Genomic DNA, 18,058 nt, shown 5'->3' with positions numbered 1-18,058 from the left:
GTCATAACCGGGTCAAGTTCACGTGCAACTAGGAAGGCTCTTCTTGTGTTTTCCCGGGACTTGGAGTAATTCCGTGCCGAGGAGTTGGACCCTTTTCGTGACTAGCGGGACACGTCGGACTCCTTTGAGACACGTCGACTCTTCACTGCGGATGATACTGTGGACAATCATATGAACAATGTGAAGTGAACTTCCCTCAACCCCACAAATATATCCTCCCTTCCTCACTTGACAAATTATGGCGACTTGTGATCAAGCCTCTTATTCTTGCCCCGATGCGGACTTGACAATTAGATCATCACTGGACGGCAGCACCTTCCCAGCACGGTCCAAATCTCTAATTTCGGCAAGCGCTGTCTTCGACGACATGTTCACCATTTGTACACCATCGGATAACCCGACGATAGATGTGTTAGAGGCATCCGATGCCCTCTTGCAGCTGCTGCAGTTCATACACTACCCTCCCAACCCTTACTCGGCAGAAGACAGCCCGCTTTCGATCGAGACAATCTCGTCTTTGCTCACGATGGCAGACAAGTACCAGTTCAAGTCGCATTTCCTTGACACAATCCACACCCACTTGTCGGCGCATATACCCTGGTTTCCCATGCAGGTCTACGCTCTTGCGACCCGCTGGAATATCCCCGACATGGCCGATCAGGCAACCGCATACCTTCACCATCCTCCACTCTCTAAATGGCCAGAAAGCATCATCAAGTCACTGCCATCAGCACAGGCGTATCACGAAGTGCTTCGCCTACAAGCCCATCGAACTGAAAAATTTCGCGAGATTCTGCTCACAGAGGATATATTCCCCCATGGGTACGGCAATTGTATCTTGCATGGGCCTGCCACGACCAAGCTCTGGGAACGAGCGCGAAGGACTGTGGCCACACGGCTCGACGCAGGCTCCGATGTCGGAGAAGAGATGCAGCAGTGCCTTCTGACCTCCGTCGCACAGTGCAATGTTTGTGGAATGGCTCTTAACCGAGCAGTCGACATGTTAAAAGTGCGCGAGACTTCTCTACATTTAGAGCATTGGGCTAACATTCTATATCTTATTAGTATAAGTGTGCTCGCGTAGCCAAAGTTGCTAGTCGTGTTCCGCCTGAGGCATCATAACCTGTTCCGTCCAGGACCTTTTGGAGGGCCAGCTAGATATCATGTGTATTCCATCTTGTAAGGAGAAATGTACATACAAAGTTGTTGGACATCAAATGATAGAAGGAAAGGGGGTCAAATCATAAAGTTCCCGTCATGCTTTCTTCTCTGTCTCCTCCTCTGGCTTAGCCGGTTGCTCGCCTTTCCTCATCCAACCCATTCTTGCCACCACATACTCCTGGCCGATAACCTCGATGCCTAAACGAATTGCTTCCACAACCATATCCTCCACCCATTCATTGTCGTCCCAGATCATGAGCCATTCAGCAGGTACACCTTGGGTGATCTGTGTATGCAGTAGAGTATGCGTGGGGTCAGAGAGATGTAGGAGGAATTGAAGCTGGCGCTTCCTCGGTGCATTATCGCTCGTCGCACCTGGGTCCAGCGACAAATCTACGAAGTACGGCTGTATACGGAGGAAGACGCTGGAATAGGTCGTTGGGTTATGCTGTGAGACTGCCCGTGACGAAGTCGGCTTGTCTGCATGCGACTTGATCATATCCTCAAGGTTTGCCTACACACCCAGTCAGTCGTGGAGGACACTCTGTCACAGCGAGCTCACCTGGGCGAGTTTCAGCGCCTGTTCATAGCCTTCGACGGCATTCAAATCCCTCTCCCCTTCATAGGCAGGAGTGTTCCTAGGTTTAGATTCATTGCCCTTGTTCACAACCAAGTCACCGCCCTCTACTTGCTCCATGATCTTGGTGAGAGAGCGATAAACCAACGATTCCACACCCTCGTATCCATGCATGTCGTGGCTCAACCAGACTTGAATCACTTCGTGCTCAGCAATAGGTGGCGCGACAGCATTGAGAATCTCGTTAAATGTGCTGATCCCAGCCGTTCTAAGATCCTGGCCTATGTCATGTCACAACATGTGGGAGCAGATACGCGCTGGCATGACTCACTGAGTTTATCCAGGTTAGCGTTCTTGACATAGCCCATAACACCCTCAGTCCACTTCTTTGCCTGCTCATTGCTCTGCAACTGTTTTGCCTGCTCCTCGGCTACGCTCCTCGCTTGCTGCAACGCCGAGCTCGCAGTTGACCATAGCCCCCCGACACCTCCCCATCCCCAGCCGCCAGTTTGTGATGGCGTCCTATGGTGTTCAGATGCTTCAGCCGCAGACATTTCGATTGCCTGTTGACGCGCACTAGGGATCGGACTAACGCGGTTGGGGTTTGCAGCGGACGGGGTTGCAGCGGCAGCACCTGGCGTGGCAGACGGCGGACGCGACGTGGAAGCAGCGATAATAGACGCAGTGGATTTGGGAGTCTCGGAGCTCTTCTGGGTAATCTCATCCAAGAACGCAAGGACCTCAGCTGCTTCACCCGGTGGGGGAAGTGTAGAAGCGGTGGTCGGTTCTGTTGGACCACCTGTTGTGGCTGGTGCGGCGGCTGGAGTGAACGAGTCGAGGTCGTCCAGGAACTGAAGGGCCTCTTCTGCCTTGGACGTCGGCTTCGATGCAGCCATTGTAAATATCTAACCGAAATACTTAAGGGGAGGTATATGCGTGCCCAAGTGGTGGTTGACAAGAGAAGTTGGCTATCGTTATACGCAGCGGCGTCTAAGCCACCCTAAAGGGGGCGGGACCAATCACTGATTATCACGGCAACCATCCTTTACAAGGTTTGCTGTGCAAACTCTGTTTTGTCCCCGCAACCTTATTATCATCGATGCACATCATCTACCTTACAAACGAACAGTGGAAACTGGGGCCATAATCTGTGCATCTTCACGCACTGCTCCGATAAGCGCCCAGAACGCTATAACCTACGCTGTATGTGGATGGCAGGGGATTAGTCATTGTGCAGGGAAGGTCAACCCAGGTGCACTGTTCTGGTCGCAAATGTTGAGTCCCCGGCTGCCATGCATTCCTGATTGCTTATTGCCTGATCGGATGAGAGCATTTATAGGAATTATGTGTTCATGGCATCCTAATGCACTCCAAGACAGCCCGAGGGTTCTGGTGTTTCCGAGATTCGTCTGCTACCCCAACTGGCTACATTGAGGCATGTAGAGTACTGTTCAGGTGTCTTCGAAGCATGAAATAACAGTGGTCGTTCTAACACTCACAACACGCTGTATCCAACATAACATTAGCCTGTCCATCGTGTTGCCCGAGGTGGAAGATGAGTAGAAGTGTCTTCAGTGCTTTCAACAACACAAGAATTCCTCCAACAAATTTAGCGGCCTTGAATCAGTATGGTGAATGATGTTGTTGCTTTTTCCTAGCGCTCAGAGGTCAAACGACATATGTATTCCTTCCGACAGATCCATGTATATTTCTGATTCAACTCGAACATGTTCTAAACATACATATTTCCGATCCAACTCCAAGATATTCACTCATACAACAGCACCGTGTACAGAACCCTCAATTTTCAAAGGCCTTCGAGGTGTTATGCTCAGACCACCTCTACATAATTAGCCGGGAACATGCCCGCCTTGCCGCCTATCCTTCCTGTCCACCTTGGGACCTGTCAGGTGAAATCTTGCTACGCAGGAGGTGATGTACTCACCAGTCGTCCGTCGACTGAGACTTCTTCGTAATGACAATCACATCTCCCCTCCTGAACCCCAAGTCTCCCGACTGCTGAGCCTCGAAGTTGTACAACGCGATGCCCTTGCCCAAGCCGAGATCAGGCGCTTTCAAATCTGTCTTGTTGCTCAGTTGCCTGGTTGGCCTAGGCTTTGATTCGAGCTCCAGCTCGTCACCAAACGGAGTCGCCTCGTCGGTTTCGCTGAAGTCATTGACAGGCGGGGGCGGGTGAAGCTGTGAGGTCGGCGGGTGGGCACTAGGGGTCGTGTACGCCTTGCTAGGCGCATACGGATCGAACTCGTCCACCACTGCCTTGTCCACGCGGGACCTGGGCTTGTATATCTTGTAAGAGTAGTTCGGGTCGGGCTCCGGCTCCCACTCATCCCACTCGTTTCCTTCTGACCGCCGGCGCCCTTCATCCTTCTCGTTCAGAAAATACCCCTCCTCGTTCCAGGGATCATCATCGTCCCTATCCCTAGGCAATCCAGGGGTGGATCGACTAGAGCGAGATCTTGGGCGTAGACTGAGGCTGCAGAACCTGCTCAAACTGCCTGCCCGCTCACGCGCATGCGGACCCCTGGCAGAGGACTCTGAGCTCCCGAAGGATTCGGAGGATGGCTTACTGTCGACGTCGTTGTCGTGTCCACGATTGGGCACGCTATAGCCATCGATCTCGAGCTGCTTGTTGAAGTAGGCGTTGTTCCTGCTCCCCTTGCTGCCGAAGAGACTACGCCGTCTGGTCACGCCGGGACGAGGTGATACAGCAGTAAAATCATGGTCTGGCACCTCGGGGAAGTACTCATCTTCGTGAGACTTCCGGGAGAGTGAGCTGGAGAGCGACCGTCTCCGATTATGGCGATCTGGCGGCGGAGTGCCAATCCCGCCGAACTCATATCCCCCGCCCATCCTACTAGGGTTGTACGGGTTCGGGCTGGCGATCCAGTCGTCCATATCTTCGTTGATCCATTTCCTTCCGCCGGGCAGGCCCGTGCATGCTTCCAGTGCGCGGATGAGCGGCTCAGCCCAATAGGGAGGGGGGACGGCCCCACTCAAGAGTTGCTGTGCAGTGACGTCAGCACGATAGGCGTTAGCGTTCGCATCCTGGCGTTCGACAAGGATTGACCCTTCGATGGAGACCCCACCGAAAAGACCCTTGGTTTTAGAGTACGAGTACATGGTTGCGAGTTTGCCATTGGTGTTGAGTGAGCCAGAAGCTTCGCCATTCCTGCCCAAAGGGCCAACGGCAATAGACATGTTACCGCCGAGGGTGAGAGATCCCGCGCTCATAAAGCTTCGGACAGCCTAGCAAAGGATCAGATTCGGCGCAACTGGCGAGAGCAGATACGTACCGACCGGGAATTCAGAACGACCAGGAAATCGGTGACTTCCGCGCCTGCCTGACCACCGAATCCCATACCCGCGGTGCCTATTGCGCTGGGTGCAGACCAGGACCCATCGTTCAGTCTGGCGATGACGACTCCGCTCCCGGCGCGAGCGGAGACAACGAATCCTGCTTTGAAGACGGTAAAGATCTGTGTTCATCGATCACTTTGTGCGCCGGCTAGCGCGAGGGACATGGGAACATACTGCGAACCCTTTAGCGTTCTGAAGGACTTGACGTGGAATGACACCGTCCAGTCCGTTGTTGGACGAGTCGACGAAGGACTCAACTGCGGAGATGTAAGGCCTAGGTTTGATGGAGTTGGATGAATGCGAGACGACTTACGGATCTTTGCGCATTTCTGAACTTCTTTGGGAAGGGGGACTGGGATGGGTGAGTTTAGTTTAATGAGTGGCATTCAGAGTGTACGGATATTTGCTACAAGCCTGAGAGTAAGATACAAGAAAGCAAGAAGGGGATGAGTATAAGTGGCTGCGGGGCGTGGCAAGGGAATGGTGAGAAGATAAGTATGCAAAGCTGGGAATTATCGGTGAGAGTGCCACCGCTGCGGTATTTGAGACCAGATTGTCCACGTTCACTGCCGATTCGCCGTCATATGCCTTTTGTCTGATTGACAAGCTCCGGAGATGGTAAGGAAATAAGCGGCCCGACAGCTGCGTCATCGATTCCGCAGTCTTATACATCAGCACAGCCCCTTATCACCTGACAACAAGCGCCCGTTCAAAGAACCAGTGCAAGTTTACAACGTTGATTGTTCCCCTCAACTCTCCCAAGCACAATGAAGTCACGGACACCGACCAACCGTGCTGCGTCGCCCTTACCACCACCACCACCACCACCACCACCGAGGGCGTCCTCTCCTACCGGTCCAGACACTCGTTCTCGTGCATCGAGCGACACGCCGCGTCCAATTATGCGCCAACCACCGCAAGGACCATCCCACTCCCGGTCAAATTCGCCTATACCTGATCATAGAATACTCACAAAGGCACGAAGGACACCCATCCCTACCGCTCGGGGTCAGACGGTCGACATACCTACCTCACTTCCCACTGCACCTCCATCGTCATCTTCATTTCATCACTTCCAGCCAACGCGGTCGCAGTCTTCTCGCCCGGATGGCTCATATCCCTCATCTCTCTTAAGGGAAGCTGCATCTTCACCTATCCCTCAAAAGTCACCACAAAAGTCACTACGAAACTACGACACCAAACACATTAGATCAGAACTGGACAGGCTCGGATTTCTCCCGCATCTCCCATCATCACCCCAGCTAGGACTGCCCCACTCTCACTCACATCACATCACCATCCCTCATCTGGGAGCTCCCCTTGCCTCATCCACTTCTCTCTCCCTCTCTCCTCAGCCGCCGTCCCAGCTCCCCATACTCTCCGCATCCCAGGCCCAGCTCGCAGCACAGGGCGAACCATGGCCCCTGCTGCACGTCCACGTCCTTCCCCTCTTCAACGGCGAGCCCCTGCGCGTCCCCATCGAGGACCTCAATATCCTCGTCCGTGCTCACTTGCACGCAGCCATATCACGCAGCCCTAGCAAGGTCATGCAAATGATGGAGGCGGATCTCAATGAACTCGTATCCACCGGAATGGTCACGCTCAATGCCGGTTTGCACGCCCTGGAGGGAGACAAGCTTCTTGCAAGGCTCGTCGACAAGTGGGGGTTCTTTTACGGCCAGGTTCTCCCCTATGTTGAAGGGGTTTTCCTTCCCTTCCAAACCGATCCCTTGCTCAATGGTCTCCGCTCGTCTACCAAGAGAGTAAAGGATCAGACAGACGAGGAGGCTCCCATCCTCGTCCCCGCCAACAGGGTAGATGTGCGCATGCTCGTCCTTCACGCTTTTAGAGATCGCGTGCTGGATGGGCTCTATCCAAAACTATTGACCTATCTGAAGAGTCGTGATTTTGAGAAGAACGCGCAGTGGGGCCCAAAGTTCCAGCAGATGTGAGCATATGGGTATGCTGCTCGAATGCAACCTAACGAACTTCCAGGTTGCTTGTTCTCATATCGTCCTCCTCAAGCCAACCAAACGCAGCGCCAACAGCCGCTCATCTCCTCTTGCGTGCCTTTTCTCCTACCATCCGTCCCCTGCACGGACAATATGCCTACCAATCCCCCGTCTCCCTCCCTTCGTTCTCCTCTGCCTCCCTCTCACGACCACGCGACCGCCGGGGCCGCGTCGCGCCCAAGAATTATGCGGAGTCTTTCCAGTGGCGGGAGGATAGCGATTCCGCTGCAGAAGGCGAGGTGGAGGATACTCCAAGAGTAGGTGTCTTCCCTGTGGGGAGCGCGCTGCCCATGGGGCTAGGGATGCAGGGCGGTTGGGGCCTCGGACTCGGAGCTGCAGAGGATGGCAGATTGGAGCGGCTTAACAGTGGAGAAGAGGATGAGGACGAGGATACCCCACAGGACGATATAATGGCACGTGTTGCTGCAGGCGGAGGGGAAAGGAACGGCCAGCTTCAGCCATATGCGTCTAGGCTGTAGTAGGCTGTGTATATATGTATCTGCATGGACAGTCGGTGATCTCAGAGTATTTATCCCTTTGAACTATTCACACTCGTAGAAGGCTTCGTCTCGCAAGTTTGTGCCTCCGCGCAGAGGATATCCCCATGAGGTGCTTGTGCAACTCCTCCACTTTCTCGCCCATGAACATCACATGATACGTACAGTAGGATGCAAGGCGTGCTATAACACCTCGACCAACCGACTGCGCTGGCATCCCATTTGCTCTACTTTCTGTAAATCGAGGATGGCAGAGATCCCGACTGTGACGCTTAACACAGGGCAAACTCTGCCCATGATTGGTACTGACTCATACTCACCTGTCGGGAGAAACGAGCTCAAATAATTACACACAGGTTTGGGAACGTATGCTGGCCCGACAGAGGACCTGCAGAGTGCGTCGAAACCTTGGATCTTGAGTGCTTTGCAGGTGGGATATCGGGTGTGTCTTACCTAAAAAGTGTTAATGAAAGAGACTGAGGGAGGCGGGCAGCATATCGACACGGCTTACAGTGAGCGTTCCTTTGCTCAATTGGCACGATTGGAAATTAATCTGTGCCTTTTGGTAAGGCTATCACACGGAGAAATACGTTGGGAAAGCTGTGCGAGAATCTGGAATCCCTCGTGAACAACTCTTCATCACCACAAAGCTGCCGTACTACGTATGCACCTTGCCCACAGACGCATGTTCACGGTTTTCAGGAATAATCATCATGGATGTGTGAAGGAGTCTCTGGACATGAGCTTGAAGGACTCGGGCTTGGATTATTTTGATCTGGTTTGGATTTTTATTGTCTTCCTACGTGGGTTGTGACTTGACGAATGCAGTACCTGATGCACTGGCCAATGGCGTTCGAACTCGACGGTGCACACTTTCTAATCTTTCTTGACGGCGTCTAACCCTTGTTCACAGCCGAATACCCCGATCCTGTCAATGACGGACACTTCAAGGTGCTTGATCATCCGGACTTTGTGGAGACTTGGATAGAGATGGAGGAGCTCGTAGATACGGGCAAGGTCAAGGCAATTGGCGTGTCAAATCTTTCTGTCAAGACGTTCGTAGCGGTTCCCAGTACTTGGCAGTTCCTTGACACCTTGCACTAGCCTCGAATTGTTGCTCAAGACAGCAAAAGTGGTACCTGCTGTGAATCAGGTGGAAATCCATCCTCTGTGCGCCCAATTCGAACTGCAGAAGTACTGCGAGAGTAAAGGCGTTCATGTTATCGGTTACTCAGCGACGGGTAAGCACTACTTTGGACTAGACAGCACAGCTCATGATGGCACAAGGGTACGCACCCACGCAGAATCACCCTGAAGTCAAGAAAATAGCGGAGAAACATAACACATCGCCTGCCCAAGTCTCTTTATCTTGGGTAATTTCACGTGGCATCACTGTCCTGCCCAAAAGTACAAGTGTTGACAGACAGAGGTCGAATCTCCTGGTCAGTGATGGGATTGGTTTAAAAAGGATAATCCACCTGACATGTACATTGTCAGCTGCCTACACTTGACGAAGAAGACGTGAAGACACTCAACACCCTGAATCAAAGCAAGCATTTATGCGAGTATCCGGGACCATTGACCTATGGGTGGACATATGAGCAGCTCGGCTGGTGAGGGAGTCGAAGATCGAGTACCGTAAGCACAAGGAGTTGTATACTGGTGACCAAAGAAGCGTGCGAATGTAGCATCAGGAGAAGTTCTACATGTGAGAAATTGTTACGAGCATATGGTCGATGACAGCATGAAATTGTCTAACCATGATGAGAATATTCGTTTGAGCGGATAGACGCCCGTCAGAGAGAGAGATCAAGGGACCAACAACATCCAAACGCATCATGTGCGGGGCGGGTCCTCGTCATAGGATCCACGTGGGGCGCAACTTGCATTTCCGTACCAGCGGCAAGCGCCTTTTGCGTCCCTCCGCATCAAGCGGTGCTCTCCTCCGCTCTCTTTCATCAGTCCAGTCCTTAACATTCATCTGCTGGTCACCTCGTTCCTTCTTTCGACAAGGTTACAATGTCCAACGACCTATCACAACCAGGTCCCGTGCCTTGGTTCGACCACCATCTCAAGGTCCTCAATGACTCCTACATTGCTTTTTTCCAAGAGAGGTAGGCTCTGTTCGTTTCATGACTTTCGTCCACTAATTGACCCGAAACGAAGAGCGAAGCTAGAGGAAAACTAGTAAGCTGTCTTTCGAGCAGTGCGCGAGGCACTGAGGTCAATCTTGCAGTGTGGAGGCACTCTTCAAGCTGTGCCAGCGCGCGAAAAACGTTGATAGTCAATTAGAGTGCGCCTTTTTCACCTCCAAACATTGCGGTGCATATAATGACAGTGAAACGGTCAGCCGCATTGAAACTAGTTCTACAAGATTGGCATGGCGGGAGGTGACAGGCGAACTGGAACGCGAAGCTACAACACGTGGTGCCTTCATCGAATCAATCCGCCAGGACGTTCTAGCCCCGCTGTCTGCCTTCAAAGTGACTGTGATGTCTATCACTATGCTTGGATAATTGCTTAGTATTGCCCAGGAAACGCAGGAGCGTACTCGAAAGCGTATCAAGGAAGATTCTAAAGAGAGTTATCAGCGTTACCAGGAGATGGCAGAGAGCACTTTGCCCAGACTGAAGCGCAACTACATCAAAAAATGCCAGGACGTAGAGGTGCGCAATTGGGCAATCTGTTCAGGCCGTTGCTTACCTGCGGTTCCCTCTGAAAGGACCATCGTGCCCAAGAACGTGCCATCGAGATGCAGAAGCAACTCCTCTCAAACCCACTGGCCGCTCCCACTGGACCCGGAGGCTCTCTTTCCAATGTACCGATGGCGCCTCAGGCTATATCTCCCATTCCGCTTCCGCCATCAGCTGGACTTCCGACACAACGAGCTCGATCTCCATCAGGATCAGGAGGGTTTTCCGATTTAGCGCAACACGGCAAAAAACAATTCGGTCAATTCATGAACTTTCTCAATGAGCGGAGAGATGTGAGAGAGGGAAATGGGCCTGTCAATAAGGATATGCAGATATTGCCCATCGCTGAGAGGGGCTCTGGACCTATGCGAAGCGTAAAGGCCAAGCGAGAGGCTGAAGAAGCCGACAAAGAGTACAGGAAAGGCGTGTTTCGTCTGGAGACCTTGCGACTCCGAAGAGAGAAAATTCTGTTAGCCGGCTATACGAGTTTGGAAGAGTTTGTAAAGGAATCTGCGGAAGTCGTCAAAGGAGTCCTCCGGACGTATGCCGATGGTTTAGAGGCGACCGGCACAGCCAATGCTTCCCTGTCCCGGGACCTGCAACACAGTGTGGGGAGTATTACTCCAGCAAAAGATGGTGTGTACCACAAAGCCCAGCGATGTCCATATCTCTTACATACAGAATCAGCCTCTCTTGTTCGAGCAGCAGTGCCCAATGCGATGGCTCGAGCTTTACCAAAGAGAGTATTATACTGGAACTACTCTGTGGGCGAATGCAATGACCTAATGTTCGGGGTCAGCTTAGTGGACTACGCTACTGCTCGGAGTCTGGCAGATGGCGAGGCACCAGATCTAATCATGAAGTGTATAGAGGAAGTGGAAGAACGAGGTACGCCTGTTAGACTGAACCGCGTCACGTACTGCTACTGATACGATTCTCAGGATTGGACTCCGAGGGTATCTACCGAGTGAGTGGGTAGGGAGTTTCGTTATCTGCGGCTGATTTGCGATTTAGGTATCAGGTCGTCACGCAACTGTCCAAGAGGTATTGGCGTTCCCACAATTTCTTTGACTTCACGTGAGCTAACCCGTACTAGCTAATGCGCAAAATAGAGAGAAATGAAGATGAATTTCGATTCAATCCTCTGTTGGATGATATATATACAATTTGTTCCCTTCTAAAGGTGCGTGCTTCACGACAATGAGCACAGGAGTTGACGGAAAGCCTGGACAGCTTTACTTGCGCGAGTTACCTGAGCCTGTGTTTCGGTTTTCCCTCCCAGATCGCCTTCAGTATAGCGATAAACGAGGTAAGCCATGCATGCGAGCTTCCTTTTGTAACTGAGGATTGGCGTTTCTAGAAGAACATGTCTCTAATAATTTTTTGGTGTTGAAGTCGAAGCTTCGTAGGCTCCCATCAATCCATCAAGCAACTTTGCGTGTCATTGTGGAGCACTTGGCAAAAGTGGCCGGCAGAAGCAGTCAGAACAAGATGGACGCCAAGAATCTGTCCCTCATTTTTGGGCCTGTCGTATTTGGTGAGGACGACATGCCTAAGAATGGCGACGTCCTAAGCGTAGGTACAACCAAGGTGTGTTCAAACATCGAATGAAAGACACAACCTTATGCCATCCTTCAGGATACCTTGATGGAGGATCTCATCACATTTGCGCCGTTGGTATTTTCGGATCAACCTGCTCCGTCACCAACTAGACCGCAGTCACCCCCATTGCCTTCGAAGCCAGAAAATGAAGAGCCGGCTGCCGGTCCACGGGGCAATCCTTATGGTACCGAACACAGCTCATTTGTCCTTATCCCGCCCAGAGAAAAGGACGCCCCAACGATTCCGACACAATCAGGGATGACCAGCAGCATTCATCCATCCAATAGAATCCAAAACAGCCCTACGGACGCACTGTGGACCCAGGGTGAACACACAGTTGGTATAGTCACCACAGAATCACCACCACATCTGTCAAGCGAGCCCACCGCGAGTGACGAAGATCGCACGGTACTTGCTCATAGCCTCTCTTCCAGTGATTCTGTGGGATCGACCCGCAGCGCTCTCACTCCAAGCCCCTCAAAGTCCCAGCGAAGCTCGTCCAAAAGCCAGCGAACGAGTCCACTGAATGTAACCACTGCCCTAGTCCCACAGAGCGTTCACCAGGACTGCGAAACAGTGTCCCCCACAAGTACAACACCCGTGACAGGTGGTTCTTTCCAATCTACAAAAACATCGTTTTCCATTGAAGCGTCCGCATCGCCAGGGACAGATTCAGGAGTTGGCGATTAAGCAGGACCTTCGTAAATAGTACACAAGCTTTCTACGAATTTCACTTCGTCAAACTCCATTTTGTACATACCGATTGTCCTGTAGCTTTCCGTGACTCCAGTGCCTTAGATCCATGCGACCAAATGTTAATATACCGACACATTGAGAGGGGCAGAACTAGCCTCACAATCAGGAGGTACCTGTTGTAGCGATGTGCGAACGTATTCAATTACGGTACGGTCGTTTATGCGTGGTCGGCAAGCGCCCGTTCTCGTCGATTGTGCGCAAAGACTTCGCCCATTCGATAACTCTGATGTGCGCCATCACCCTAACGTGTCATGTAAGCGCAATGCGATCATGTTGTTCTCAGATAAATACTTCTCTGGGGAAAAGCCGACAATTTTCAACCCTTGTAGTGTGGTTGCTCGGGACATGGCAACATAGGCTTGGCCTGCAATTTCGACGCCTTCGTTTAGTTTAAAAAAGAAGAGCGGACAGACACCTTGCCCTTCTCAAAAACTTCTGTGAGATCAATGTTGACTCGCTCCAACGTCTGGCCTTGTGCTTTGTGAACGGACAAGGCCCAAGCAAGTATCAGTGGGACCTGCCGAAATACAGTCAGCTTTTGCGCGGATTACACACTGAGATGACATACCTGATCTCGTTGCGCTTCTGGACGGCCTTGGACATTGACCACAGAAAATTGTGCTGGTTGAATAAGAAAGGTGTCTCCATTATTGAACTTAACAATAGGCCAGTGGCAGTTCTCTAGCTCCGCAGGATTGACTTCCCCGCGGCTCAACGATAGTTTCGGTGGTGCTCCTGCGTGAGCAGCTCGCATCGTCAAGTCAGCCTCCTTTGCCCGAGGGAACTGGAAGCCTTTGTCTCTGGCCTCTAAAGGAGTATTGAATCCGACGACAACACCCTGAGAACCATTCACCAGGCCGGTATCCAAATTCTAATACTCATCAAGATCCAGGATCTACAGCTCCACTGCATCACTCACAGCTACAAGCATGACTTGAGCACCCTCCTTTAGAGTAATCGATGCTGGAGCAACGACATTACGATCGAGTTTCTTTGTAGCAGCTTCGAATGATATTGGGTTACCGTAGCTGTCCGTACCCGCAAAGTCCCTAGCAATGAATGTGCGGGCTGGGGTACGCAAGGCCGCGAGGTATTTATCATTGGCTTGCTTAACTTGGTCCTTCTTCGGAAAACTATATCTATGCTTGTCACAATGCATTGACCATGATGAAGATCACGTACATGCGTGTTGGCTCGATGCCATCAGTGACTTGCAATGGACGGTCAAGTTGGCGAAAGACAGCAATGGTATCGGCGCTGACAGTCCCGGTGCGAGCTTCGTTGAGTATGTCGATGAATACTAACATGGAGCTCGGTGAATACATGCATTTGCCCTCCTTACGCTGCACGAACCTTGCTCCTTCTGTCGGAAAACATGGGTCAGAGTGTAGCTTCTCGGGACCGCTTCTCTCCAACATCGAGCTTCGAATGCAAAGGTTATAGGAACCTTCATATCATGGAGTTCATCGGGCACAGGAGGTAGCTGAAAAAAATCGCCACAAAACACAAGCCTGGATCAAATTGGCATTAAACTCCAGTGCATTGCAAACGAAATACTCACTGGAGTCCGCCAAAAGGCGAATTGTGATCGTGACGCACTCGTCGACCAATGTAATCCAGTTTATCCAACAGCGCTCCATCACACATAGAGACTGAGATTATCAGCGCAAACCATGAAAGTGGAGATGATCGTACTCTCATCGATAATCAGTGTTAGGCTTTCCTTCCAGCGTTTCCGAGCGAAACCTCCAAGTCTCAACAGAAGATCCTCTGGCTCGCCTTTGCCTAATCCGATGCCTTGAAGAACTTGGTGAGGTGAGGATAAGGATGTGAAATGATGAACAGTACCTGCCCAGGAATGTAAGGTGCATCCTCCTATATTCACCGCAGCAATACCAGTCGGCGCAGTTACCGCGGTCTGGGTCCCATGAGGCGGCAGAGCTTGGATGATTTTGCGCAGCAAAAAAGACTTCCCCGTGCCTTATAGCATGAGTAACATCGAGAGAAAACGCAGTTAGTGCTTGCGACACACATACCAGCAGATCCGGTGAAAAAAACACTCTTGTGATCCTTAACTACCAAGTCAAATATACGTTGCTGTTCAGGAGAGACACGCTCCTCTTTAGCCTCTGGAGGTGAGTGCTGACGATGCCGAGGACGGGTCGACTCGGCGGGTTCTTCCGCCATTTCTGAATCACTTGACAGTTCAATGATACCCGAGGGACGAGCTAACGATTGCTCTTCTATATCACTAGATGATTCCAAGAGGCAAATGACAGGGGTCTTCTCGCCTTCTCTTCCTGATTTATGCGGAGTCTGAGCAGGGCGACTGAGTGGGGCGTCCCTGCCATGGAGCAGGGCAGTCCTATGCGTCCTCGTACGTGTGGATCGAGTGGAGCTTGTGACATCGGGATGTAACTCTTTAGGGGTTCGGCTTGGAGTGTTGGATTCCCCGAAACAGTTCTCTAGGCCTAAGTCTGGAGACGTGGATCGTATCCACCGCTCGGCCTCCGCATAATCAATGAACTTCTTATACTTGGCTCTGGAATATCCCTTGACCTGATAGCCCATATTTGTCACATATGTCAGGTTTAATGTCATGGTAATGACCCACGGCTCTTTCGCACTGCAGTTAACCCTCAGTGAGAGCTCATCTCAGAATTAGGCAAGCCACTCACGCCTTCCCACGTGGAATATACAAACGGACCGGCACCTCCAGCTCGAACCGCATAGAACTGAGACTTCGGCATACAGATTATTGTATTAAGAGAACGGAGAACGTTGGCTCATGCGACCACAAGAACCCACGCAAGGCGCGTTCAGCATTACAGTCACGCGCACGGAAGCAACTGACATCCCACGTGATCTCGTGTACAATTATTTAATGGGGATTTTAATGCTCTCAAGCGGACGTGAGAAATGAGATATTCCCCTGACATTTTTCCAAACTGTGCACTGTGATTATGTAGCTGAGTCCAGAGTTTGCCAAGACAGTACCTAATATCTGAAAAAGACTGTTGCGGTCATTTCAATTTGCAAGAAAGCACCGACAGAGCTCACGAAATACTATATGACAACAGGATTTTCGACATGCATACCACTCCAAATGCCTCTGACACTCTCAGTAGTACTCTCCACCGGCTTCTTGAGTGGCTTGATCTTGGCGCCAGACGAATCGAGCAGCAGGTTGACCTTCTCAGCAATCGCTGTCGGTTGCAAGCCATTCAGTGCAATAACTTTGTCTCGTCCATTCACTATGTATACATCCGATTTGTGAGCTGCAGGACGAGGCCCTTTGAGGTGCGCAAAAGACTAACGATAGAGTCCTCGTGCAATTGGGTGGTGATTTGATCTTTGCTGTACAACAACCTCTACATGTGGATGGGCGGCGGCTAGTTTTGCTACGTGGTTGAGGAGATAGGTGCGGGCGTGAATGTTGGAAATCCAGACATCACAATATTCGAAGACCAGCTTGCGGATCTGAGGTATGTAGACAGCGTGTCCAGGCCTGGAAACGAGGGATGCTCTAACGACTTGATGCCTAGAAGGACTGGCTAGCTCCTTCGCTAGTTTGGATGGCGATAATGGCTTCGGTAATGGCATGGTTGAATCGATAACCTCTCGAAGTGGCGGTTGTCCAGTGAAATAGGGGGTGCATCACGGGAGCAGATGCGAAGGGACCTTCATGTTCGTCCTCTCACCTGCTTGCCGCCCATCATCGTGTTCAGCACGAACAATCCACTACCAGGCCATTTGTGCACTCTGAAAGTTTCTACTATGAACTATATCCAGCTGGAGAAGCTCGGTGAGGGGACATATGCTACGGTCTACAAGGTACGCCGATCGTTCCGTTTTTACCTCTCAGCAGTGCTGGCTGACCTGTGCCGTACAGGGGCGCTCTCGTGCGACAAACGAAATTGTGGCTCTCAAAGAGATACATCTTGACCCAGAAGAAGGCACTCCGTCTACGGCTATCCGCGAGATTTCGCTCATGAAGGAATTGAACCATCCTAACATTTTGCACCTTTACGATGTAATCCATACCGAAAACAAACTCGTCCTCGTGTTCGAGTATTGTGATCAGGATCTCAAGAGATACATGGACACCCACGGCGTTCGTGGAGCGTTGGATCCGGCCACTGTTCGGAGCTTCATGTATCAGCTGCTGCGAGGGACCGCATATTGTCACGATAATCGTGTTCTTCATCGTGATTTAAAGCCCCAGAACCTCTTGATCAATCGGAAAGGAGAACTCAAAATAGGCGATTTTGGACTTGCGCGAGCGTATGGAGTCCCTGTGAATACATACTCCAATGAGGTGAGTGTGGCTATTGTTCCAAGTGGTCATGTTATCGATTCGTTGAGTTAGGTCGTCACACTGTGGTATCGTGCGCCAGACGTCTTAATGGGCTCTCGTAATTACGACGCTGCCATAGACATTTGGTCCTGTGGGTGTATCATGGCTGAGATGATAACTGGAATGCCGCTCTTCAGAGGCAGGGATAATCCTGATCAACTGCTTGCCATCATGAAGATCATCGGAACACCGGAAGACCGAGTCATAAAAAAAATGGCGCAGGAGACCGTAAGCTGTGCAATGTCGTACCAGCTGGATGTCAATGCTGATGCATAAGGAAGCCGGATATCCAATTCAAATCGTATCCTCGCTTTCCTAAGGTTCCATGGCCGAATATTCTCCCAGGTGCATCTGCTCAAGGTAATTCTTGTGCTTGTACAAAGACATTGGCACTAACCGAACATATCAAGCCTGCGATTTGATCGACCGTCTCCTCCAATTTGATCCCACTTCAAGACCGCATGCCTTAGATGCGTTGTTTCATCCATACTTTACGGATCCAACCGCGCATCATCCCAATTCCTCCAGTGTACCGCAACCTGTCCCGGTTGGGGTGATGCCGGCACCAGTCTTCCATGTGCTCCCCAACGGACAGTCCGTATACATGCCGCAGCCGTCCAACGCACCAGGTACACGTGCTGCTGCACCCCAGCCATACCAATATGCCGCTATGAATGATCCGAGCATGGCGCGTCATCCTGCATATCCAGAGCAAGGTCATCATGCCGCCTTCGGTGGGCAACCAATGCATCATGCGCCTCAATATGCTCAGGTTCCCACTTATGGCTATGGACAGCACGTGCATCCACAGTCTCATCTTCAACAAGCTCAGCCGCAACAGCAACAACAACCGCAACACCCCGTCTATCCCGTTGCTGGCTATCCTCAGTATCCTGGGCGTTGAATGACGAATCCCTCACGGGTTGGAGCAGAATAGTGTAGAGAAGTCCTTCCTGTACTATCATGACATTGCTAACGGACCATGTAACATTAGCACCGGCGTCTTCTCAATCCAGATGTTCGAT

General features: G+C 51.4%; 8 protein-coding genes across 8 annotated transcripts; 5 read left to right on the top strand and 3 right to left on the bottom strand.

Moving 5' to 3' along the window:
- Window positions 1–238: 238 nt before the first annotated feature.
- On the top strand, window positions 239–1,224 carry DACRYDRAFT_116836 (uncharacterized protein; the record flags this gene model as incomplete). Its single annotated transcript, XM_040770272.1, has 2 exons — window positions 239–1,009; window positions 1,066–1,224. The coding sequence occupies 2 exons, from the start codon at window positions 239–241 to the stop codon at window positions 1,120–1,122; spliced, it is 828 nt and encodes a 275-aa protein (XP_040627884.1). The 3' UTR covers window positions 1,123–1,224.
- DACRYDRAFT_22821 (uncharacterized protein) lies at window positions 1,212–2,683 on the bottom strand. The gene is made up of 3 exons (XM_040772964.1): window positions 2,070–2,683; window positions 1,724–2,019; window positions 1,212–1,675 (listed from the first exon to the last, which is right to left on the bottom strand). Exons 1-3 carry the CDS (start codon window positions 2,632–2,634, stop codon window positions 1,256–1,258), a joined length of 1,281 nt encoding a protein of 426 aa, XP_040627883.1. The 5' UTR covers window positions 2,635–2,683; the 3' UTR covers window positions 1,212–1,255.
- Window positions 2,684–3,479: 796 nt separating this feature from the next.
- On the bottom strand, window positions 3,480–5,504 carry DACRYDRAFT_100545 (DUF500-domain-containing protein; the record flags this gene model as incomplete). Its single annotated transcript, XM_040767464.1, has 5 exons — window positions 3,480–3,633; window positions 3,684–5,005; window positions 5,053–5,235; window positions 5,291–5,373; window positions 5,430–5,504. Coding segments are annotated over 5 exons (1,727 nt in total), but the record flags the coding sequence as incomplete, so codon positions are not given.
- Window positions 5,505–5,883: 379 nt separating this feature from the next.
- On the top strand, window positions 5,884–7,607 carry DACRYDRAFT_108321 (HbrB-domain-containing protein; the record flags this gene model as incomplete). The annotated part of the gene is made up of 2 exons (XM_040768630.1): window positions 5,884–7,064; window positions 7,112–7,607. 2 exons carry the CDS (start codon window positions 5,884–5,886, stop codon window positions 7,605–7,607), a joined length of 1,677 nt encoding a protein of 558 aa, XP_040627881.1.
- A 265-nt stretch (window positions 7,608–7,872) lies between these two features.
- Window positions 7,873–9,320, top strand: DACRYDRAFT_67733 (Aldo/keto reductase; the record flags this gene model as incomplete). Its single annotated transcript, XM_040775856.1, has 10 exons — window positions 7,873–7,927; window positions 7,982–8,067; window positions 8,119–8,137; window positions 8,196–8,280; window positions 8,328–8,403; window positions 8,454–8,490; window positions 8,539–8,680; window positions 8,730–8,866; window positions 8,913–9,067; window positions 9,123–9,320. 10 exons carry the CDS (start codon window positions 7,873–7,875, stop codon window positions 9,240–9,242), a joined length of 912 nt encoding a protein of 303 aa, XP_040627880.1. The 3' UTR covers window positions 9,243–9,320.
- Window positions 9,321–9,609: 289 nt separating this feature from the next.
- Window positions 9,610–12,714, top strand: DACRYDRAFT_22818 (RhoGAP-domain-containing protein). Its single transcript, XM_040772963.1, has 13 exons — window positions 9,610–9,739; window positions 9,792–9,812; window positions 9,862–9,918; window positions 9,976–10,108; window positions 10,160–10,291; window positions 10,348–10,954; window positions 11,006–11,206; window positions 11,260–11,285; window positions 11,333–11,362; window positions 11,415–11,501; window positions 11,552–11,627; window positions 11,679–11,908; window positions 11,957–12,714. Exons 1-13 carry the CDS (start codon window positions 9,645–9,647, stop codon window positions 12,608–12,610), a joined length of 2,349 nt encoding a protein of 782 aa, XP_040627879.1. The 5' UTR covers window positions 9,610–9,644; the 3' UTR covers window positions 12,611–12,714.
- A 3,028-nt stretch (window positions 12,715–15,742) lies between these two features.
- On the bottom strand, window positions 15,743–16,279 carry DACRYDRAFT_53536 (uncharacterized protein; the record flags this gene model as incomplete). The annotated part of the gene is made up of 2 exons (XM_040775181.1): window positions 15,743–15,930; window positions 15,994–16,279. The coding sequence occupies 2 exons, from the start codon at window positions 16,277–16,279 to the stop codon at window positions 15,743–15,745; spliced, it is 474 nt and encodes a 157-aa protein (XP_040627878.1).
- A 105-nt stretch (window positions 16,280–16,384) lies between these two features.
- Window positions 16,385–17,937, top strand: DACRYDRAFT_116829 (Pkinase-domain-containing protein; the record flags this gene model as incomplete). Its single annotated transcript, XM_040770271.1, has 5 exons — window positions 16,385–16,510; window positions 16,569–16,994; window positions 17,046–17,261; window positions 17,315–17,393; window positions 17,444–17,937. Exons 1-5 carry the CDS (start codon window positions 16,454–16,456, stop codon window positions 17,935–17,937), a joined length of 1,272 nt encoding a protein of 423 aa, XP_040627877.1. The 5' UTR covers window positions 16,385–16,453.
- Between the last annotated feature and the right edge of the window lie 121 nt (window positions 17,938–18,058).

Source organism: Dacryopinax primogenitus, assembly GCF_000292625.1.
Source record: "Dacryopinax primogenitus strain DJM-731 SS1 chromosome Unknown DACRYscaffold_11, whole genome shotgun sequence".
Lineage (NCBI taxonomy): Eukaryota > Fungi > Basidiomycota > Dacrymycetes > Dacrymycetales > Dacrymycetaceae > Dacryopinax > Dacryopinax primogenitus.
The sequence above is the reverse complement of the archived record's forward strand: the minus strand, read 5'-3'. Positions and strand labels throughout refer to the sequence as shown.